Source organism: Chelonia mydas, chromosome 11, assembly GCF_015237465.2.
Source record: "Chelonia mydas isolate rCheMyd1 chromosome 11, rCheMyd1.pri.v2, whole genome shotgun sequence".
Lineage (NCBI taxonomy): Eukaryota > Metazoa > Chordata > Testudines > Cheloniidae > Chelonia > Chelonia mydas.
In genome coordinates this window covers 25,686,778-25,710,764 of record NC_051251.2, presented here as the reverse complement: position 1 = coordinate 25,710,764, position 23,987 = coordinate 25,686,778, and the positions used below count along the sequence as shown (strand labels likewise).

The following is a 23,987-nucleotide window of genomic DNA, read 5'->3' as shown; positions in this document are numbered from 1 at the left end:
TTTTAAAGACATTAGTGTTCATAAAAAGAGTGCCAACCTGACAGGGTTGAATCCTCTTTCTCTCCAGAAAACTGAAGTAGTGCCAGCAATTCAAGAGCTTCTCTGAACTGCTGTGACAATGTGCTTCAGTCCTATTTCAGATGAACCACCCCTACTGATGAGAGGGGCATTCATGCCACCTCCCACAATTTATTCCTTAGTCACTCGGATGAGAAAGACAGGAAGTAACGGAGATTTTTGTGATGTGGACACCTGTCATCTAGGAGCTGAACTGAGATGGTCAACCCATTTGAGAAAGGTCAATGACTAGCTATCATATGGTAGGTTTCAGAGTAACAGCCGTGTTAGTCTGTATCCGCAAAAAGAAAAGGAGTACTTGTGGCACCTTAGAGACTAACCAATTTATTTGAGCATAAGCTTTCGTGAGCTACAGCTCACTTCATCGGATGCAGTGAAGTGAGCTGTAGCTCACGAAAGCTTATGCTCAAATAAATTGGTTAGTCTCTAAGGTGCCACAAGTACTCCTTTTCTTATCACATGGTAGTGACTTTGGTTCCTGTTGCTGGATTCAAGTCAACAATCTAGATATGAAAGACTCTGTACTCCATTACCAACTCCCTGAGCCATACAGTTTTCTTTAAAAAAAAAAAAAAGAAAAAAAAAAAAACTTCAGCTATCATAACCAGAAATTAGATTAAGAATAATTTAAGAAATGTTTATATACACACAAATGCATATATACACATACAACTTCATAATTATCTTACACTTCACTCTGTTTAGGCAGCCTTAGCAAAGAAGCTAATGAATTCATGAGTGTAAGGCCTGAACCTCCCTCTCACTTTTAGGTGGTTAATCTAAAAATAGATACTATATAAATGTAATTAACAATCAAAGAATGATTTGGGATCAAAACTGCTAGAGTTAGTTAAAACATTAGCACAACTTATTTGCGTTAACTGTACTTGAACACTGAAACCCCTTAAGTATTACAGGAGTGAGATCTGAGTCTCCAACCTTTTTGTACAATTTCATGTTCCTTTTAATAACTAATGTGTATTTTGGTTCTTATACAGGCTAAATTAACATTATTGGCAGCTGTATGAGTAATATTACTCCAGGTAACAGTTTAAAAAAAATATTTACAGACACTAACAAATTAAAAGTAAAGAAGGCTCTCTATTATGAGCTGTCTTGCTCATGTTGAAGTGACTGTCAAAACTCTCATTGATTTCAATGGAAACAAAATCAGGGAATGCATTTTCAAAAGCCTCTGTGACTAAGGGCCCAAGTCTCAATTTCAAAGTGACTTAAATTCTTATCTCCTAAGTCTCATTGAAAGTCAATGAGATTTTGGCTTCTAAGTGTCTAAATCACTTTGAAAATGATATGTAGGCATTTTTGAAAATTTTACCCTAGGCGATTTATAACTAAGGCCCCTATTCTGAAACCTGCACTTGGGGGCTCTTACACTGCATGAAGCCCCACTGAAGTCAATGCAACTCCACATGGGCACAAGGGTCTACCACCAAAGAGGAGCTTGCAGGAGTGAGGTCAAGGACTCAATGCTGATTCACAAGCTAACATTGTAGTTACTGGCTGTGTTCAAGCGACTAGTTCCTGAACGCTGATCTCCTTACATAAAATCACTGTGAAGAATATAGTGAAACAGTCTATTAACAGATTAGTAACAAAAAGCCTGAATGAAAAACCAAACAGACAGTTTTTTTGTTAGTAAAGTTGTTAATGATCCTACAAAGGCTCAGTTTTTCCTAAGAGATTCAGAGAACACTAAACTCCCAATGAAGAGAGCAAGGGTCAGAACCGCAGAAAGGTAAGAACTTTTGTTTAAGAGGAACAATAACACTGCTTTACAAAAACATTTATACCTGATTAAAATGAAGATCAACATGCTTACCTAAAATAACCAGCAAACCAATAAACGGATCGCCAACTTAGTACCGGATAAGCAAGAAAAGACCGATAATTTGGAATTTAAAAATACCGAGGTACAAGTCTGGCCTGAACAAGACCTTTAAATGTTTTCCTTGTTGTTAATCTAGTATATCTTATATACAGTTATTGTAGATTCCTTATAAATTCAAAATTAACTCTCCAGACACACGTTTTTGGTAAAGACAAGAAATAAGAGACATAAAAATAGTTACTAATGTTGGATGTACAAATGATCCAGTTAAGCAATAGGGAAAAATACATAAACGTTCCTCAATGCCTAAAAAGCAATCAAGAATCTTGACTACTTTCCTATGATTCTAGCACAAAGACTTAAAAACAGAACAAAAAAATTTGCTACTTAGTAATAATTGTTGGTTCCTAACAGTTTCCCATAATTCCAGTTGACAGATGCAGTTCTTAGAATATTACTGAATATTTCATATTATGGCAGCATCCTGAGAACCCCTATTAGAGTTAAGGCCTTCTTGCAGTATAGTGCACTATAGGCCACAGAAATAGACTGTCCCTGCTCTGAATGGATTATTATCTAAGGCCTTGGACCTATATTCCATGAGATAAGCCTCCGTGAAATCAGTGGTGGTCTGCCAGCACAAACCTGACTGTAGGATCAGGGCCTAAGAAAGCTGAGGTTTCAAACACAGTTCCTCTCTATGGAGAAGAATCTGTCAAGATATTGGGTTAACAAATCAAAACTGGGATTTTAGAAATTTTACTCAATTTTTTACTGAGCAATCAGTTTAAAAAGTGTAATTTACATATTTTTTAACATTAAACCAATAAAGAAAGTGTTGCCCTATGTCATAAATAACAAATTCTCCATCTGAATATCTGTGTTTGCACAATAAATTGCAGATGGACTTGAAATAATACTGATATTGGGGACATAATCTTGAACATAGTATAGGTTTCTATGTACAGATGAAACACATCAACGGTAACTCAGAGTAAGAACATAACTATTTGATGATAGGTTGGTATGAAACATGAAAAAATGTTATTCCTGGATAAGCTTTTAGTTGTGTGTTTCCAGTATTGCTTGTAGTAAAATAAACAGACAACCACAGTTTTCAAGAATGAGCTCCTATACATATTTGCTGATCTTTAAAAGAAATATTACTTTACAAATTTCATTTTTTAAATAGTTCTGAATATAGAAAGTTGTTTTGTCTTCATAAGCTAAATAGAAAACAAAAAGGAAGACAATTCTACAGAATATAATAACATTTGCTACTCCAATCTCTTCTCACAATATTTGTCAAGTATCCTTCTAAATGTATTTTTCTCCAATCCTTTCCAACCTGATCAAATTGCTGTTTTCATATTGCCAGCTTGAACATGAAATTGCTGCTTTAAACAAACTATTTTTTGATGATGCAAATTATGGGATCAGAGATAATAAAGCATTTACAAGTGAAGGCTTTTTTTGTGTATTCCTCTTCAAATAGGGGATAAAGATGCATATATCAAGCTGAATCCCATTTTGCTGAGATGCCCCATTGAAATGCACAATCCCTGGCCTACCTCACAGTCCAGAAATACCTTGCATTATTTACTAAATTAATAACACATAGTTCTCTTTTTTAAAGACAGTTACATGAAAAACAACACAAATTATTCGCAGACAACAGTGTTTTTTTAAAACAAGTGTCCTTTTTGTAAAAGAGATGACATTGAAATATAAAACCAATTTATCATTAACTCCTAAACTCTTTCTTATGGATTTTATGACTCTAAAAGGACTTTTCTTATGTTTTCCTGAAAATATATTCAGAAGTTTTATTGTCAACCTAAGCTATACAAAACTCAGATTTTTTGACATGTGAATCTTACATTAATAAAGAAACTGGCTAGTTAAAACTGAAACTGGTACCTAAGCCAGACAACTATTTAGTGCAGCACAAATACTGCTGGAGAAGTTTGGCCTTCCTATCAGAAAACCATGAAAAAAAATTAACATAAAAATTTTAACAAGAGCTAACTGTTTATTCTAACTAAGTATTGAGATGATTTATTGCATAGGCCCTGATCTTGCTAATATTTACATATTAGAGTAGTGCCATATTGGGACTACTCAGATGCTTAAAGTTAAGCAAGTACATAAATCTTTGTAGGATCAGGGCCTTAATGATTATGTAACTAAGTTCAGTTATTCAGACTGTTAACAATAGCAACATGCAACTGCACAAAACAAAGACAGATGACAAATTCCAAAGGGTTTCCAGCTCTATATTATTCTTTTTGTCTTTTGAATTTCCTATTTTGACACAGGAAATACAAGCACTTTTGAAAGAAATCATAAATAAAACAAACCTTGGCCAAAACACCTTTTAACACTTGACCTACCTCTCTACAAAGAAAAACTATTTATTAAAAAGACAACTACCAATGAAAACTACAAGACAAATACTACTCCCAGAAACAGCAAATTCCCAAATCAGAAGCAGCTCTAAAAAGAGGGTGATATTGAAACCCACTTGAGAGTACCACTAGCAACGCTTGATCATCATCTACTCCATGACATTTCCTCATACACTGAAAAAGAAATAAAACTGAGGCAGGACACGGAGAAAGGTTTCCACTTCCTCAAAGAGTGAGTAAAAAGTGACAGATATGAACACTATAATATCTTCTTCCCAAAGAGGGGCAGGAAGGTTAGAGTAAGACACAAAATTGAAGTGTTTCATTTGGAGCAGGAAAAAATAAGCCACTTTGCCAAACCAGTAAACAATCAAACTATCATCAAAGCTAAAAGATGGATCCAGAAAACAAACACCTTCCCAACCCCCAGCCCCCAAATCTGCCTGCCCTAGAGTGAGAGGCAGAGCTGGGAGAAGATATTGCTTCCCCACACACAAACACACTTACCTTGGCTGCACCCCACTTTTATTCCCTTCCCTGGAGCAGTGGAGAAAGAGACACACACAAAGGGTAATAAAGGGGGAGGAGGGGAGAGCAGGAGGTGGGGGAGCTGGTGAACTGGCTGCTGCTCCTCTGTGTGTGTGTGTGGTGAGGTGTCTCCAGCCAGGGCCAAGCAGCAGCAGAGAGAGGAGAAGGGGCTGTTGCTAAGAGGCTTTTGGTCTCTTTCTCTCTCCTCTGACGGCCAAGGGGGGTGGGGGGAAGAAACTCTCCTTCTCTCTCTGTGTCTCCCTGGGATCCTCTAGCTGAGCTGAGCTGAGCTGGGCTGGGCTGGGGGGAGAAACTCAAGCTCCTCACACCAACCCCCTCCCCCTCCACACACACCAATTCAAGATGGAATTAGTGCTCTGTCCCTTTAACAATATAAATAAAAGGTCCCCCAGTCTCCCCCTCTCTCTTCATCATCAGCTGCTGCTGCTGCTGCTACTGCTGCTGAGGCTCTGGCTCTGCCTAGGAGAAAGATGGGAGGCTGCTACTGCGCATGCGCCCCAAGGGGGCTCGGTGGGTTGAAGGGGGGGAGAGAAAGAGGTTGCTTTCCACAATGCACCGCGCGGCAGGCGAACCCGGAAGGAGATGCCGTCGAGGGACAGGAAGTTGCGAGAGGGGGAGGGAAGTGGAGCGGAAGTGAGTGAGTGGGCGTGAAAGGGGCAGAGTTGAGGCGAGTCAAGAGCGGGCGGGGGAAGAGAGGAGGGGGTGGGGCCGTCATCGCCATGTGACGAGGAGCGATGGGCGCGGGGGGTGCCGGGAAGGTTTCTGAGGTACTAGCGGGCTTAGAGGAGGGCGGTTACTCTGCTGGAGTCCGAACTGCGCGCTCAGGCGGAGGCGGGAGCGGAGCCGAGCTAGGTAAGGGTTCCGCGGGAGCGGGGCTATGGGGGTGGGGACGGCGATGGAGGGAGGTGACATGACCTGGCAGGGGAGAGCGGGCGAGACCCCTGACCTGGTGCGGGCGGAGGTGTCCCTTGGGGCAGGCTCCCGGCAGCCGTGCTGTGTTCGCGGGCCCCGGGGCGTGGATGGGTCTCATCCCCAGTTCGTTGGGGCCAGGTGTCATAAGGCTGGAGGGCCGCTTGCCGGTGTCCTGCCCTGCCCCGGGGGGCCCTTCGGCAGCGCGAGGCGGGGGATGATGCTCATGGAGCCTCGGAGTTGAGGGCTAAGGAGGAGCGTCGCGCGCCAGCGAGGCGTCGTGGGATTCCTGCAGGCACCGCTGAAAGGCACTGACAGAGTCTTCGCTGCCTTGACCGGAAACGTTTCCTGCTCAGTGAGCCTGGCGCTGATCCGGGTGGCCGTGCTCGTCTTGGGGGCAACTTCGGGTTACTTGCTCTGGCATGTTGAAAAAAAACTCTGAGGCGTCGGAGTTCATCCCCAGTGACCTCCCGGCAGAGCCGCGTTGGTGTCTGGTGTGCGTCCGCTTCCAGAGCGCTTTCCATTGAAACGCTCCTGTTCCACGCTGACAGATGCTGACGCCTTCTGTGTTGCAGAGTGATGTACTGGGGAATGGTCTGGAAGAGAGATCAGACTTTAATTCCGACTTCATGCAGCTTAATTCTGCTCCTAAACATTCACTTTGGTCAAGTGGTCAAAGGCACTTTTTAATTCTTCTTTTTCTTCTTGTGAGGAATATAGTTGCTCCTTAAATGTTTGGGACTTTGCTGTATTTCTACTTTTTGTAAAGGAGCTAAAGCTGTGTCCCACCAAGCGCTTTAACATTACAACTAGATTGGTTTCTTAGGCACTGAAGATGAAAGCTATTGTAATTTTACAATTGAAGGGATTACAGCACCTCAAATTAAATTTGTGAAAAATTGAAGTAGCTAATTTTATTTACAAAGGTGGTTATAATTGCCTTATCTTGAACATAGATAACTTCCCTTAAAAATTGGATCACGTAAGTTTGTGTGAGTTAATGTGATCAAAGGGCAGATTTTGGGTGTAAAAAAGGGCGGGGAACTTTTCCAAACTTCACCCATGTGAATCACTAGAATAAGAAGCCACATTCACTGTGGATTGTGCATCATGTGAGAGCTCTACTGGACTCTGAGCTAGGCTTCCCTTTGATGGGTCTTCGGCCATACCTACACTACCACTAAGCTAGTCTTAGGCTTTGTCTACACTACCACTTTTGTCAGTATAATTTATGTTGCTCAGGGGTATGAAAAACGCATCTCCTGAGCGACATAACTTACACCAACAGAAACGCTGTAGTGTGGAGAACGGTTGGCAGGAGAGCTTCTCCCTCTCATATAGCTACTGCCACTTGTGGAGCTGGTCTTATTATGTTGAGTGGAGAGCTCTCTCCTGCTAGATAGAGCGGCTACAGGAGCGATCTTGCAGTGTCACTGCGGTCAGCTCGCTAGTGTAGATGTGGCCTTTAACTATGCTGATGAACTGAACTAAACTTTCTTTGATTGGCATTCTCTCAAATGCCAACCACTTAAAGTGAGTCACTACATCTCTGTAAAACTCCTTCTCCTTTCTTATGAGAAATAAAATTGTAACACCTTAATGAAAGGAAGAGGTTAGGGCGGGTCGCATATTTTGGAGCTACTGTTGTTTGGGTCACATAGGATAGGTTTTCGCTGCACTGTTAACTTGCGTGATTTGTATGAGGGTTAGTCTAGTCCATTTGTGAGCATCTCCACAGCAAGTCACTACCTGTAATATTATGTCCTCATTGCTTCTGCACTTGTCAGTGTATATCTGGGATCATACCCCATGTTTCTTTGTGCTGAAATGCTCTAGGATTCTTTCCCTGTCAATTGTACAACTTGCCTGTCCCTCATGAGGAACTGCGGGGTGTGCCTGGAAGGACTGTCAGCAGAGTGACTTGGATTTTTACCAGCTTTCTCATTGCAAAGTGGACATATGCCAGCCAAATCTGGGATACTGACCTCAGCACCCAGCCATGTAAGCTGGCCCAGGCTTAAAGCACCTCCAAAGCCTGGTCGGATGGTTTTCTGGGTGGATGGGATGGGTAAGGATGGCGGGGCTAAAACCCAGGGTCCACTGAAGACATACCCATTGTCATAAATATAAAGGGAAGGGTAAACACCTTTAAATCCCTCCTGGCCAGAGGAAAAACTCTTTCACCTGTAAAGGGTTAAGAAGCTAAGATAACCTTGCTGGCACCTGACCAAAATGACCAGTGAGGAGACAAGATACTTTCAAAGCTGGGGGGAGAGGACAAAGGGTTCTCTCTGTCTGTGTGATGCTTTTGCCAGGACCAGAGCAGGAATGCAGGTCAGAATTCCTGTAAAGAATTAATAAGCAATCTAGTTAGGTATGCATTAGATTCTGTTTTGTTTAAATGACTGATAAAATAAGTTGTGCTGAATGGGATGTATATTCCTGTTTTTTGTGTCTTTTTGTAACTTAAGGTTTTGCCTAGAGGGATTCTTTGTGTTTTGAATCTGATTATCCTGTAAGGTATTTACCATCCTGATTTTAGAGAGGTGATTTTTACTTTTTCTGTAATTAAAATTCTTCTTTTAAGAACCTGATTGCTTTTCATTGTTCTTAAGATCCAAGGGTTTGGGTCTGTGTTCACCTATGCAAACTGTTGAGGATTTTTATCAAGCCTTCCCCAGGAAAGGGGGTGTAGTGCTTGAGGGGATATTTTTTTGGGGGGAGATGTTTCCAAGGGGGCACTTCCCCTGTTCTTTGTTTAACACTTTGGTGGTGGCAGCATTTAACCTAAGCTGGTAAGAATAAGCTTAGGGGGTCTTTCATGCAGGTCCCCATATCTGTACCCTAGAGTTTAGAGTGGGGAAGGAACCTTGACACCCATAGACATCTTTGCTGGTTTTTTGGCTCAAATTTTGAACCATTCTGTGCAACTCTAACAGTTAGAGACTTTGTTTTTTTTAGTGAAAGCTGAAATTCTGTAGAACATGATAGTAGTTTCAGAGAAATTTCAGTAAGGCATATGCACATTTCTCCTGGGGGAGTAATGTGCAGAGTTTATGTCGCCCGCAGATTTCTTTGCTTCCCTGCCAAAAAATAACTTTCTGATGGGGAAGCAAAAGGAAGCCAGAAGTGCAGTCCTGCGACCGTCCCCATCAGTGTGTTTCAGTTACTAAGGGCAGCTGGCCAGAGGTAAATCACTGTGGGGCAGGAGGCGGGACTGGGGAAGACCCGCTGATGGTTCCTACCTTGCACTGTGCTTAGCTGGTAGTCCCGGCTGGGCTGGTGAGGATGGGATTTTCTCTTCCCCTGCATGGCATCCGGGGCTGGGTCAGACCCACCCCCAAATTTCTTCTCCGGCTTCAGAAAGCTCTGCAAACTCCCCTCCGCCCCCGCTTCCTGTACCCATTGCTCCTCAGCTGCAGGGATAGGGATCCCTGTACAGGGAACTGTTCCCGCATCTGATTTACTTCCTCTGTGCAGCTAGTGGCCTGTGTTCCCCAATGCCATGCTGGAGCCTCCACATTTATTTGACTAATAAAATTTGCAGAATTTTTAGTTTTTTTGGTGCATAATGCCCTCAGGAGTAGAGCATGTAGCAGCTGCTTCTAAGCCCTGGAGATGAACTGAATTCACACTGTATGGATTGTAGATACCATTCTGGGGAGTTAGGCCTTGTCTACGCTCCAGACTTCTGCCAGTACAGCTATGTTGTACTGTAGATTCAGCTGCACGGGCAAAACTGCTTTTACTGGTATAGAGTATGGTTTGCTGTTTTGGCTGCATCTACAGTAGGAACACTTTGATGATACAGTATACCATTATTTCTATACTGATAACGATCTCCTAATGTGGACATAGCCTTAGCTATAGTGGAGGTAATTTGAAACTTTTTGACTAGTAGCTTCTATGTCATCTTATCAAAGGCCAGAAAGGACCATTATGATCACCTACCGTGACCTGTGTAACACAGGACATTAAATGTCTCCCAGTAATCTCTGTATCAAGCTCATAATATGTATAGTGTAAATACATAATTATACACACAGGGCCTGATTCTGCTACTTTTATTCTCAATGAGTAGGTAATCCAATGAGTTCAATAGAACTACCAAATGTAAGAGAAGGTGCCATATTCCGACCCTTCATAAATAACTCAATTAAAATTAAGTATGTCTGAATTTATTAGATATTTCGAATTTATTCAGAAGGCAGTCTGAGGGCCAAATCAAGTCTCAGATCTTAATTTCATTAATATGTTACAAAGAAGCTTTGTAACTAAAGAAAATTTGAACACACACCAGTCTTGCAGAAGGCTACATTCTTTGTTTTTTTTAAAAGTAGAAAAATCTATCTAAACTAGTGGAGTTCACTGCGCAGCTTAGCTTTTCAGAGTACTTGCTATGATTGGTCTGCTGCTGCTTCTATTTTTAGCTGAGGATGTGGGCATGGAGGGAGGAAAGAATTCAGTCTTTTTACAGCAAACTGGTGACCAGGTTAGGTGAATATTTAAATTATTGTTCTGAAAGTGCAGGTTGTTACACGGCTCAGTAAAAAGGGGTGACTTACTGACAGCAGATTGTGATTGAAATGGGAAACTCGTTTCTCTCCATATAATTAGTTTAAATCACTGTGCCTTTAGAAGTGACCCCCATGTATATTGGAAATAGACTCTTCACTAAAACATATATGTCTAGAAGTAGACCGAAATTGACGGTTGTCAACAGAGGTGTTCTGCCTTACTAAAAGGTAACTAGAGAACGAGGTTCTTCTTGAAAGGTAAAATATAATAAAAAATTTGACTTTGACAGTAGGATGAAACTGATTTATAATATGAGAACATTCCTGGTGTACTGGAATCGCCTAACATAAAATACATACACAAGTTTACAAGCTTTTTATGCGTTGTTTGTGCCCTCATGAAAAGTTACTAGATTAAAATATAAAAGAAATCGTGGCTTTATGATCACTACAGCCATTTGGGGAGCAAATTAGCAAAAATTCAAGTGCATTAAACATGAGTAATTGGCAAGTCAGTAGGACTTTTGTTACCTTTATAATCTGATATAGAATAAGATTTAGGCTGAAAGCACAAAGCAGGACTTACAAAGTTACATAAGAATTGGCTAATTGGATGAAACCCATAGTTCATCTAATTCAGAGATTTCTATAATAGCATTATGATTTCCATATTGATCTCCGTCCCATTCCTAATGCATCCTAACATCGTGTGACCTTTTTTACCACAGGGGTACATTGAGCTGTCTACAGTGATGCCCAGGTCCCTTTCTTGAGTAATACGGTTAATTTAGTTCATTTTTTCCCCCTCCAATGTGTATTACTTTGCATTTATCAACACTACTTCATCTGCCATCATGGTGCCCATCCAAGAGCTGGTCTCCTGTAGGCATACTAATATCCTGTTAGTGGCAGTAGTTGCATCAGTGCTGAATGAGAGAAATAATTGTGTTGTCTGCGGATTGTTGGCAACTAAGGTCTGGTCTACACGAGGAATTTATGTTGGTATGGCTGTGTCTCTTCCGTTGACATAGCTACTGCATTTCGGGGAGGTGGATTACCTACGCCGATGTAAGTAGTATCTACACTGAAGCACGCTGCTGCAGCATCTTAAGTGTAGACAGGAGTAACTCAGAGAGACATCAGGGGCTTCACAAAAGTATGGAAGAGAAATGGGGCAAATAGTATGGATCCTTGTGGGACTCTACACTTGAGCGCCTTTGGAAAGGAGGAGTAATTACCTCTCACCACTCGTCGTTCTTCTGGAAAGGAATGATTGGAACCACTGTAATTCTGTAATGTTTATTCTTAGTGTGTCATAAGGCTTCTTAATAGTACATTAAGATCTGCTCTGTGAAATGCTGTAGAGGTCCATCAGTATGAGCATTAAGATTTTGCCTGTGTCAATGGTCTAAAGTGCCACTAGAGTTGCTTCAGTGCTGTGCCCTGGCCCAAAGGCTGATTGTAATGCATGTGGGACATTAGTTGATGTAACATGCTTTCTTGATTAACCTTCCTTTCCTGGGCAAAATAGAGAGACAACAGTAGCTGGAGAGGTTATCAGAGTCGAGAGAGAGCTTCTGAAGAACTGGGTGGACTATTGCATTTTTCAAGAAGTTTGGCAAGTATACTTCTCTGAACAAAGCCAGAACTATTTCTATTAGTATTTGGCATAGTTAATGTTTGCTGGCTTTCACCATCCTGTACCATTAAAACGGCCAGATCCAACCCTGAGATGACTCTCCCATTCACTGAATGGCACCTCTGAAAACGGTGGCATATTTCTGAAGAAAATTAAAATTCCTTTTTAATATTGTATAATAAATATTGTGCTACTGAAGGGGTTATTTGAAACGGCTTCATATGTAAAATTCCACTGACTTCAGTGACATTACGAACTGTGGAATCTCTGCAGAATTGAGCTCTTTATTATGCTGAAGCTTTTTTTTTAAAAGGGGAGATTTTTATTTTAAAAACAATGCACTGATTACATACCCAGCAAAATTGAGAGAGGGGAAAAATAGAAATAGATATTTGGTTACCATGTATTTAATATTCAAAGTACAGTCACTTAAAAAAAAAGCTAGTATACTTTTCCAACTTTTTTGAATATTAACATTTGATCGACATGGTTGGCTTGTTAAATGTGGTAATCGGACATGTCACTTAACGTAATAAAATTGCCAGAAACAGCATGTCATAGGTAGTGTAAAGATGCTCACTCGGTAATATGGTAACACACTGCTAAATAGAGAGATCTGATTAAATTACTTTTTCTCCAAACAAAAGCTTACTGTTGTAGTGATTTTTTTTTTTTTTGGTCCCAGATACTTACATGGCAAGGATTTGTAAACCTGTTAAAACTTCCTAAACAAATAAGAGAATAATTACACCTGAGAATGATGGCAGATAAAGCACTTAAACATTGGGACAGTGGTTATTGTGAATACAGAAGGGTAATGAGTGTTGACAGTGTCCATTCACTTATTTGCCACTCAAAATAGCTTTTTGAAAACTTCCCCTTTTTAACAACGGCAACCCTCTTAGTGTTATGTTCTAGTAACTTTTCTGAAATCACTTGTCCAGCTTTTTCTTGCCTTCTATAGCTCAGTTTCTCAAAATGTAAATTTTAAGGACAGCCAAGAGTTCTGTACAACTCTGGTTGTCGGGTGGTCTCCAGATTCTAAACTTTATCCTTGAAAATAAAGCCATTCAGTGCCTTGTTCTTTGATGCTATGCTGCTATTGCTGCTTCCTCCACTACCCCACCGTAAGCAAGCAAACAAAACAACAAAAGGATGCCATCTTCTTAAGATTCATCTCTGGGATTTCCAAAAGAAGTTATTTACTTGACCATATGTGACAGTTTCTTCTGTCTCATTTTCCCAGTCCTTATGCTGATCTCATATTTCCTTATCGCTTGTGTATGAGCCAGTGCCTCAATTATGTGACTTTAACTTGGCTGCAACACAGCAGAAGAGTAGCATGTGAGTGAATCTTAACAAGGGCTTTGGCAATGTGCAAGTGATCCACTAATACACCATGTCAGTCAGCACCTTTTCTGGCCCCAAGCTATTGGTCATCTGCTACTGAAAGTCATAGAATTGGAGGATTGGAAGGGACCTCGAGAGGTCATCTAGTCCTGTCCCCTGCACTTGTGGCAGGACCAAGTATTATCTAGACCGTCCCTGACAGGTCTAACCTGCTCTTAAAAATCTCCAGTGATGGAGATTCCACAACCTCCCATTTTTTCCAGTGCTTAACCACCCTGATGGGAAGATTTTTCCTAATGTCCAACCTCAACTGCCCTTGCTGCAATTTAAGTCCATTGCTTCTTGTCCTAGCCTCAGAAGTTGGAGAACAATTTTTCTCCCTTCTCCTTGTAACAGCCTTTTATGTACTTAAAAACTATTTAAGTCCCCTCTCAGTCTTCTCTTAAGACTAAACAAATCCAATTTTTTAAATCTTTTCTCAGAGGTCATGTTTTCTAGACCTTTAATCATTTTTGTTGCTCTTCTCTGGACTTTTCTTCACTTTGTCCACATCTTTCCTGAAATGTGGTACCTGGAACTGGACACAATACTCCCATTGAGGGCTAATCAGTGTGGAGTAGAGTGGAAGAATTGCTTCTCATGTCTTACTTACAACACTCCTGCTAATACATCCCAGAATGATGTTTGCTTTTTTGCAACAGTGTTACACTGTTCACTCATATTTAGTTTGTGATCCACCATGACCCCCAGATCCCTTTCCACAGTATTCCTTCCTAGATAGTCCTTTCTCATTTTGTATATGCAACTGATAATGCCTTCTTAAGTGGAGAACTTTGCATTTGTCCTTATTGAATTTCATCCTATTTACTTCAGACCATTTCTCCAGTTTGTCCAGATCATTTTGAATTTTAATCCTATCCTCCAACGCACTTGTAACCCTTCCCAGGTTGGTATTATCTGCAGACTTTATAAGTGTACTCTTGATGCCATTATCTAAATCATTGATGAAAATATTGAACAGAACCAGACCCAGAAATGATCCCTGTGGGACCCCGCATGATATGCCCTTCCAGCTTGACTGGGAACCACAGGTAACTACCCTTGGGGAGCAGTTTTCCAACCAGTTATGCACCCACCTTATAGTAGCTCCATCTAGGTCAGGGGTCTCAAACATGTGGACCGTGTGTGGCCCGCAGGGTTATTGTCTGCGGCCCAACAGCTCCGTGTGGCATCCCTGCCCCCACAGCATTTACCTAGAGCAGCTCCGGCTCTGCCCCCATGCTGCTCCGGAAAGCGGCTGGGACCTGGGGGATGGAGGGAACAGGGGTCTGTGTGTTGCCCTGGCTGCTCCTCCAGGTACCTCCCCCGAAGCTCCCATTGGCCACGGTTCCCCATTCCCGGCCAATGGGAGCTTTGGGGGAGGTACCTGGAGGAGCAGCCAGGGCAACACACAGACCCTTGTGCCCCCTGGGTCCTGGCCGCTTCCTGGAGTGCTGCGGGGGCAGGGCACGCAGGCAGGGAGCCTGCCCTGCCCCCAGCGTGTGCTGGGCCGGATCCGTGCCCCGAACTCCTCCTGCAGCTGAACCCCCTTGCCCTGAGCCCCCTGATGCACCCCTCCTGTACCCCATGGGGGTGGAGATTTCAGGGAAGGGGTTGGAATGAGGGCGGGGCAGGGCCTCACAGAAATGGTGGAGTGGGGGCAGGGCTGGGGCGGGGGGGTTGGTCAGTGGTGTGGCTCTAGGGCTAATGTACTAGTCCTCATGTGGCCCTCGTGGTCATTTTGAGTTTGAGACCACTGATCTAGGTTGTGTTTCCCTAGTTTGTTTGAGGTCATGTGAAACAGTATCAAAAGCCTTACTAAAGTCAAGATAGACCACATCTAGCACATTCCCCTCACCCTATCCACAACGTTTGTTACCCTGCAGGGTGGGTTTTATTTAAATCAATTTGATTTACATCAGTAGTCAGGAAGACTCTATTTAATCATGGATTTCTACATAAAAGTGCATTCTTGTTGGTGGTTAGAACCTTCATACATATTCTTCACAACTCAGGTAGATGTAGGTTTCATTTTTAGAAGGTGTACACAACATTTTTAAAGTGATTTATTTTGAAAACTCTTCAGATTAGTTTTACGGCTATATCACAAAATGAGTGATTGTTTATTTCATTTACCAAAAGTAACTGAAGCAAATATTTATGAAGTCATTGGGAGATGAACTATCTCCAAGTCAACAGGTTAATCTTTAACATTTGGAGGATTTTCTTGCCATGCTGTAATAGGAGGAGATCATCACCAGACAGACATTTAAATTGTTTTTTTAACTAAAACAACAACTTTATATATTCTGGATTTTTTTCTTCAACAGCAAACATATTTTAACAAAACAAGCATATGTCCCTTGCGTCTCACGTTTATCTTGAGACTTTTTCTTCCTTGTCCCAACAATCTTCTATTCATTGAACTTTTTGAAACTTTGCACTTAGAGGTAAGGGATTGACTCTGCACACAAATTTGCAGTGGGACAATAGAGTTGAGGTCTGTTTCTCACCTCTCTATTTATTTAAAAATATTTTTGCTGTTAACAAGAATGTTACCTCTGGGGAGACAAATCTACAGTTTGAGAACTGCAAAACTAAGCATCTCTGATGGTATCTTCTAGACTGAGCACTGAGTCCCATTGTGTAGATAGAAAGATTAACCTAAATCTATACAAAAGCCTGTGGAACCACATAAGATTGGGTCCCTAATCCATGAACTATTGGGACTCATTTACAAAGCTTTTCTTAAACTTTACATGAATATATTGTCTCATACTATAGAATTAGAATTTGTATTCCCTATTCCATGATGAAATATCTTTGAGCTATAACGTATCTTAATTAACTTTAAGATTGGGGGGGGGGGGGGGGGGGTTTGGATAAAATGCATTGAGGGAAAAAAACCTCTTTGTTTTTTTTTTAAAAGAAAGCCTTTATTTTTATCCACCGTTACCCTGTCAAAGAAAGCTATTGCTTGTATTTAACATAACACTTGCAAATGCTCAGTAAGTACACAGAACTTCAAAAATTGTTTAAGGATATGTATCTAGTTATTTGAAATGCTTGGTTCCTTACTTTCCCTTAATATGTATTGACAGTACTTGGAAATGTAAGGGTTTTTTAGGAGCTGTTGAGGTATATCCCACCCACACTAAGAAAATCAAGAGGATAAATTTCTATATACATTAGTGATAGTAATAGCTATCCAAAGTGGAGAGAGAGAACAATTCAGATTACCAGATACCTACCAACCATAACTTCATATGAAAAGGGATTGGGGTTTAGGGAGGGAACCAGAGGAGGTTCAGGGGCATTATCTGTTTGAAGAGCTATTTTCTTCCCTTCTTGTTCCCCTGAGCTTCTGAAAGAAAAAAGGAAAGAATGGGATGCTCAGATTGTCCTTGGCCCAGTTCTACTCTCTGAATGGACACCAGATGGTTGTGATTGGATCTGACTGCTGAATCCCTAGTGCTCCAGAGTCCCCTGGGTTTGGGTAGTGACTGATAAACATATTCACAAGTGCAGATCCAGTGTTTAGCACTCTTCTTGGGTAGCTGGACCCTACAGTCTGGCCGCTTAGACCAAAGCAATACCTCAGCCCTCCTCCACCCCCTAGTTACTTAAACATGAAACCGTACCAAGTCCACTGACTGTGGAAAGTTCTGTTTTTTTTTTGTTTGTTTGTTTTGTTTTTCCCCCCCTCTCCATTACACCCTTCAGGGACTATATGGCAATAAAGTAAAGAAACTCAGGCTTAGCAAAGGAATCTCTTAATCACAAAAGTTTTCACTCTTAAGTAACCCTAGCATTACAGATCTTAGGAAAACAACAAACCCTTAAATGCAGTCCCCCTCAGTGTGTCCTTGCCACCTCAGAGAGTTCTGGGTTTTATCTTAGGCCATGGAATGGCCACTTGTTTAGAAAATCATTCTGAAAACAATTTCTCACTTTCCTTGCCCGTGTTCTTCCACTAGGTTACTTCCAGGGCCCTAGTAGGTTGGAGGAACCATGGAGAGGAATGAAGATGGGACCCATTTATCTCAGTGGGTGGGCTGATGCTCCCCTTCTCCCAAAGTCTATCTTATTGTTGTGGCATAAGGAACTTAAAGACAACCTTGCTATGCCTGGGAGCTTCAAAGCCGTCTGAATATTAAAACCAGCTCCTTCTGGAGGGGGGCTATAGCTGAGGAACCCTTTGCACCAGTAGTTCTACACATGGGTCCTGTGTGGCACAGCAGTGTTATGATAGGGTGTTAGCTCCACCACAGTCAAGGATGCATCAGGAGTTCCATTTTAACATGGGTTACAATGTAACTTTTAAAAGTTGATTGTAGCTTGCACACTGCTTGAGTTTGCTGTAGCAGTTTGTGCAGGGAAAATGTGACTTGAAGTTTGCTGTAACTGTTTTTAAAATGGCCACACACCTAAAATTTTCTAGAATCCAATGTCTCTCTCAAACTACTGCACTTGGAAGAATAAAGCTTGTTTTGTAGATTGGATGAATTATTGTCGACAGTTGAAATTTATCTTTATTTTTCACTATAAACATGTTAAAGTTTTGATTGGGGATTGTATGCTGGTACAATCTAATTGTTGACATTACACATGTCCTTAGACTCAGGCTCTCTCTGAGGGCATTTCCTGGTTTTAGTTATCCTTTTGCTCATGCTGACATTGAGAGCTGCACTTACTTGCTTTTCTTTGATTACAGTGTCCCATTGATCAGGAAATGGGTTAACAGCATGTGGCATAATTACTCTACCCAGAGCCGAGCCATCCCATCTATAGGATGGATGCGAGGTCCAGGGCAGCAGCGAGCGACCCAGCCTACCCTGCCAGCTCCCAGCGTTGCTTTGGGGGGAGGGTGTGAGTTTGGGGGAAGGAATGGAATGGGGGCGGGAAGAGGCGGGGCAGGAGCGTGGGGGAAGGGTTGGAGTGGGCATGGAGCCTGGGACAGCAGGAGGTGTTGTCCCAGGCCCTACACCCGACAGGGACAGCCCTGACTACCCTAATGTTGTTGCTTATGAGGCCTGGTCTACACTAGGAAATTAGGTTGTATAACTGTGTTGCTCAAAGATGTGAAGAATCCACATCCCTGAGTGACTCAATTTAAATCAATCTAACCCGGGTGTAGACAGTGCTAGGTCAAGTAGTGGAAGGTAGCCTATGTATACTGACAGGAGATGCTCTCCCATTGGTGTGGATAGCGTCTTTGCTGAAGCACTGCAGCATTTTAAGTGTAGACAAGCGCTTGAACTCTTATCCCCTCTCGCCTTAATACTTTCTTCCTTGACTTCCTTGACTTAATGCTTCCTTCCTTTCTTAAGGAAAATCTGAGTATGCATGTGGATTTTAGAGCATGCTTTATTGGCTCTTAAAACAAAGTCTTAGAGCAAAAACTCAAGAGGAAGCCCCTAAAGAATGGAGACAGAGCACCTAATGTCTGGAGATGGGTGGGGAAACTTTTTTTGTCCAACAAGAATTTTCACAATTTTTGAAAACTTATTTTTATCCTGAATCAAGAAAGGAATCTCAAATTTTCATGAACTGGCAAACTGAAAAACTCTTTGGATCTAAACATTTCATTTTGACCTTATTCCCCCCCCCCTCTTTTTTAGTACAAATTAACTCCAATTCTTAAACACAGCCATGTCAGACCAAAACATTTCATTTTCAAAATGTCAGTGGGATATTTCAATATAGAAACTTTTTTCAAAATTCTCATTGAGAGACTTGTTGAAAGCAGATCTTTCATATGAATACTTTTGGTTTCTGTGAAGTGACATTTTCTGATTTATAAAAAATTTTCACTGGAAAATTCTTGACCAGCTTTCCTAATGTGTGCAACGCACATTCTCAGACCTACCACTGGCAAGATTCAAACTCATGGTACATGGGCTGAGCTCAGGTTCATCATCCACAGCATGTCTGAAGTCACGCTACCTGCAACGCTCTGGCTTGCATCAGAGGCATGTGCAGTAGGATGGAGGCTGTCTCAAGATCAAGTAAGCTAATACCTCACTGTTACTGAAGCTTATAAAGTTTACAGATCAGTGGTTGTCCGGCATAATTTTAATCCTTTGGTACATTAGTTTAGACTTAAAGCTAGTCTTAGGTTTTATCTATATGAGCACTTTTGTTGGCAAAACTTTGTTGATTGGGGTGTGTGGGGAAAAAATACCACCGAACACGCAGTAGCCAATATAGCTACTGCCATTTGTTGGGTTTGGTTTAATTATGCTGGTGGCTACATAGGAGACCTTACAGCAGTGTGGCTGCAGTGTTATAACTGTGCCACTATAAGGTCTGTACTGTAGTCATAGCCTTAGTGTAAAAAGTGAATTTAAATCTTTAAGAGTCTCTATCAATCACTAAGGTCATTGTAGATTTTTAAATCTGTTAAAATGGGGCTGATTTTTTTTTCTCTAGCCTTGAAATATTGTCCTGAGAAAACACTTCTCACAAAACAATTACTCCATAGCTGATCTCTGTGTTCGTCCTCAAAGGAAACCTGCACAACACCTTCAAAAGACAAGCCTAGCAGCTTAAATACATAACTTTGCTAGACTCTAAAATCATGGTCTTAAAAAATACATTCAGTGTCTGTCTTACTACAACAATCTACAATCCCGCCTTATTTTCTCCTATGACTGGCTAGTGTTAACAGGCGACTTCACCTTGAATGGTCTTAGAATGTGTGTTAACTAGTTATGCTAAATAATCTGTTCCACCTTGTACTTAGTTGTGACAGTCGGAGTACTTTTCCCAGACCTGAAGAAGAGCTGGAAAGCTTGTCTCTTTCACCAACAGAAGTTGGGCCAGTAAAAGATGGTATCTCACTCACCTTATCTCAAAGCATTAAAGGAGTTTTAATCGACACATTTCAGGACTTAGGTATGACTCTTTCCCTCTTGGTAGGGTCCAGGGTCGGTCCTCGGGCCGGTTTTGTTCAATATCTTCATAAATGATCGGGAGGATGGTGTGGATTGCACCCTCAGCAAGTTTGCAGATGACACTAAACTGGGAGGAGAGGTAGATACGCTGGAGGGTAGGGATAGGATACAGAGGGACCTAGACAAATTAGAGGATTGGGCCAAAAGAAATCTGAGGTTCAACAAGGACAAGTGCAGAGTCCTGCACTTAGGATGGAAGAATCCCATACACCGCTACAGACTAGGGCCCGAATGGCTCGGCAGCAGTTCTGCAGAAAAGGACGTAGGGGTTACAGTGGACGAGAAGTTGGATATGAGTCAACAGTGTGCCCTTGTTGACAAGAAGGCCAATGGCATTTTGGGATGTATATGTAGGGGTATTGCCAGCAGATTGAGGGACGTGATCGTTCCCCTCTATTCCTCATTGGTGAGGCCTCATCTGGAGTACTGTGTCCAGTTTTGGGCCCCACACTACAAGAAGGATGTGGAAAAATTGGAAAGAGTCCAGCGGAGGGCAACAAAAATGATTAGGGGACTGGAACACATGACTTATGAGGAGAGGCTGAGGGAACTGAGATTGTTTCTTCTGCGGAAGAGAAGAATGAGGGGGGATTTGATAGCTTCCAACTACCTGAAAGGGGCTTCCAAAGAGGATGGATCTAGACTGTTCTCAGTGGTAGCCAGAACGAGGAGTCATGGTCTCAAGTTGCAGTGGGGGAGATTTAGGTTGGATATTAGGAAAAACTTTTTCAGTAGGAGGGTGGTGAAACACTGGAATGTGTTACCTAGGGAGGCGGTGGAATCTCCTTCCTTAGATATTTTTAAGGTCAGGCTTGACAAAGCCCTGGCTGGGATGATTTAGTTGGGGATTGGTCCTGCTTTTGAGCAGGAGGTTGGACTAGATGACCTCCTGAGGTCCCTTCCAACCCTGATATTCTATGAAATGATGTGGTTTCATTGGGGGAGATGTTCATATCTTCAACACAGGAGGAGTCCAAGATCAGCACGGAGAAGAGTCTAATTTTGATGCTGGGCATCACTTGACAGCTAGCTTGTTTTACTGCTGTTTGCGTTCTGGTTATGCCAAAAGGTGAATCAGAATTTTCAGACTTATTTCTCTGCTCCTGAAACAGTGTAAACCGTACTAAGGAATAGCACTTCAATTAAAGGGTAAACTTCCTTCCTACCTGCCTGTAGCAATGTAATAACTCACTGGTGCAGCGCCTCCTGCTGGTTGTCTTGGGAATTAGCTCTTTCCAGCCTTCGGAGCACCCTCCACTGGCCGTTGTCTTGCCTGCTGCTGGCCCTGTGTTCCTCCCGGACACCGGTGTCCTTTACCTCAGGGTTCTGCCCCAGCAGTACCCCACAGTATCCAGGGAAACCCCCAACCCTCTAAACTCACCTTGACTCAGTGGCTACTGCCAGTCATCATCTAGCCCCCTTTCACTGGGGCAGACTGCAGTCTGTTATGGCCACTCATCATTGCAAGGGGGTAGGACCTGCTGCCTTTGCCTATCCCCAGGCTTCCCCTCTGCAGCCCCAGTACCTTTCGTAGGCCTTCAACAAGACCTACAGCCTGGGGGTTTACTGGGCTGGAGCCTCCCCAGCTCCCTTTGCCCTTCCCTAGCAGTGTTCTGCTCTGCCTCAGGTACCTTGCTTCCAGGCAGCTAGCCCTTTCAGCTCCAGGGCTAGAGTGAGACTCTTCCAGCTCCTGGCCCCCAGCCCTCTTATCAGAGCCAGCTGGGCCCTAATTGAGCTGACCACAGCTGTGGCTGTTTCCCTAATCAGCCTAGCTTGGCTGCTTTTAACTCCTATTTTACTGGAGTGGGGCAGCTGGCCCACTACACTGCCCCAGGAAGATCGGAGACAGGAGTGTCTTCCTGATAAAACAAACCCTTAAGATTCTGTGTATAACTGCTGCAGTCTCCATCTCTATGCCTATTTGTTCCCCTTCATAAGGATAAGAACACTTTTTGCTTACTACTCCTTTCTCTTTTGACAGTGCCCTTCCAGTTCCTATCATAATCTGAAGTTTATATTGTATGTAAATCTCCTTCTGAGGGTAAGAAGCCTTCACTTCCTAGATGTTACAAGGGCCACAAAGGCTTCTGTGAACATCTGTTGCATGTTTTGTTTACTTACGTGGGATCAGAAAAATGCCTGAGGCTTGTAAAATTTATTTATTTATTATCCATTTATCTAAATGGATTGTAATAGGTTATCTCAGTACAGATACAGATCGCACTTGCTAATTAGGATTCAAAGATCACTGAAAGGAAAAAGCTGCATGTCACCTTTACGGTTTTGTGTTTATTCTTCCACACAACTTTTATCTGTTATGTGGCATACCTCTGCTGACAGGATTATTTTTCAACCACAGAAGCTAGAACAGCTTCATCAAAACCTTACTTATAGATGTGTAACTGCCTGTGAAGCTAGAAACTGACCTTCTTTAGAAGAGCAAAATATTCTTCAACTGATTTCATTTAAAAATTGGTCACTCAAACATAACCATAACGGTTAGCTCTTCTAAGGTTCTTGCATACCTTTGCTCACTATCCGATTGCTACTGAAGCCTGTCTCACTGAGAGTCACTTTTCTGGACTGTAGTTTTTCACTTTGCTGTGGGTTGAACTCAGTCTTTCATTGCAACTAAGTGCCTTTCTTTTCATTATTATGGAATTGCTTGTTGGGCTCCTGGTAGGAAGCTTTAGCCTGGTCTACACACCAGTTTTGTACCAGTATAACTGTCAGTGGTATGACTTCTTTTTAAGCAGTTGTAGTTATGCTAGTGCAGTGTCCTACGGTGGACAATTATATCCGTATAAAGATTCTTTATAGCGGTATCACTTATTCATGTATATAAAGGGGAATAAGCTATACCAATGTAAAACACCTTTATGCTGGTATAACTGTCCATACTTGGGGGTTGTATTAGTATAACCATGTTAATACAATTATATCAATACAATTGTGAGTGTGTATTTGTGTAGACAAAGCCTTCATCTAAGCTCGCATGGTGCAAGACTTTCTTTTAATATTATTAGTTGTTTGTACCAGTAATATGATGTAACCAAAAATGTTGTTAGACTGCCTGTTTATCCCATATGAAAAACCTGACTACTCAAAAAGTTCAGTTTATGAATGTGTAAACATTGCCATAAATATTGATTTGGTATTGCATTAAGTGCGGTGTGCAAACATCTCAAATTGCTGTTTTTTGACAAGCATACAGTTGAACAAAAAGCAAAACTTAGAGAAAATCTCTTTTTTTTTTTTTTAATTTAAGATGTGAATTACTGCAATGAGTAAACGTAAGTCAAAGGAGACAAGCTCTGTAAATGAAGAATGCATCTCACAGGTGGGCAACCTTTTTCTATCTTCCTTTGTGACTCTAATTCATTGGTGTAGGGTGGGTGACACTGACCTCTTCTAGTGTCTGGCTGCAGTGAATTTCTACCCTTCCCCTACAAAACAACTAAGGGAGTCCTCTTGTCAAGCATTATCTGATCCTGAAGGCCCTAAGTTTGATCCTGTTTGATTACTGATGTCTCTGTACATGTCCATGCATCATCAGTTATGTACCTGCATCAGGTTGCCGCTCGATAATTCACTCGGTTAGATATAGGTATTCAAACAATTGGTCTAATTATTTTTAATCCTTTATAATAAAAATGCTTAGGGACAATCCTGTACTTTGTTACATTTTGAAGG

At 41.9% G+C, this 23,987-nt stretch overlaps 2 protein-coding genes across 25 annotated transcripts in view; one reads left to right on the top strand and one right to left on the bottom strand.

Annotated features, from left to right (window-relative positions):
* MBD5 (methyl-CpG binding domain protein 5) overlaps positions 1–5,499 on the bottom strand; it is a 248,204-nt gene extending 242,705 nt beyond the window's left edge. For 11 of the 17 annotated variants that reach the window (XM_043525239.1, XM_043525240.1, XM_037913151.2 and 8 more), the window contains exon 1: positions 4,843–5,496. The gene's annotated coding sequence lies outside the window, so the exon portion shown is untranslated. Of the gene's footprint in view, positions 1–4,842 lie in introns of all 17 variants that reach the window. The other 6 variants (XM_037913159.2, XM_043525243.1, XM_043525244.1 and 3 more) reach the window with 3 other exon arrangements.
* A 28-nt stretch (positions 5,500–5,527) lies between these two features.
* Positions 5,528–23,987, top strand: part of ORC4 (origin recognition complex subunit 4) — a 56,609-nt gene continuing 38,149 nt past the window's right edge. Inside the window, exons 1-2 of one of the 8 annotated variants that reach the window (XM_007061788.4) lie at positions 5,528–5,736; positions 23,563–23,634. In XM_007061788.4, the coding sequence (XP_007061850.1) occupies positions 23,578–23,634 (57 nt within the window). In that variant the 5' untranslated portion in view covers positions 5,528–5,736; positions 23,563–23,577. Of the gene's footprint in view, positions 5,737–11,909; positions 11,929–22,280; positions 22,336–23,562; positions 23,635–23,987 lie in introns of those variants that run through there. The other 7 variants (XM_037912321.2, XR_006284873.1, XR_006284872.1 and 4 more) reach the window with 7 other exon arrangements.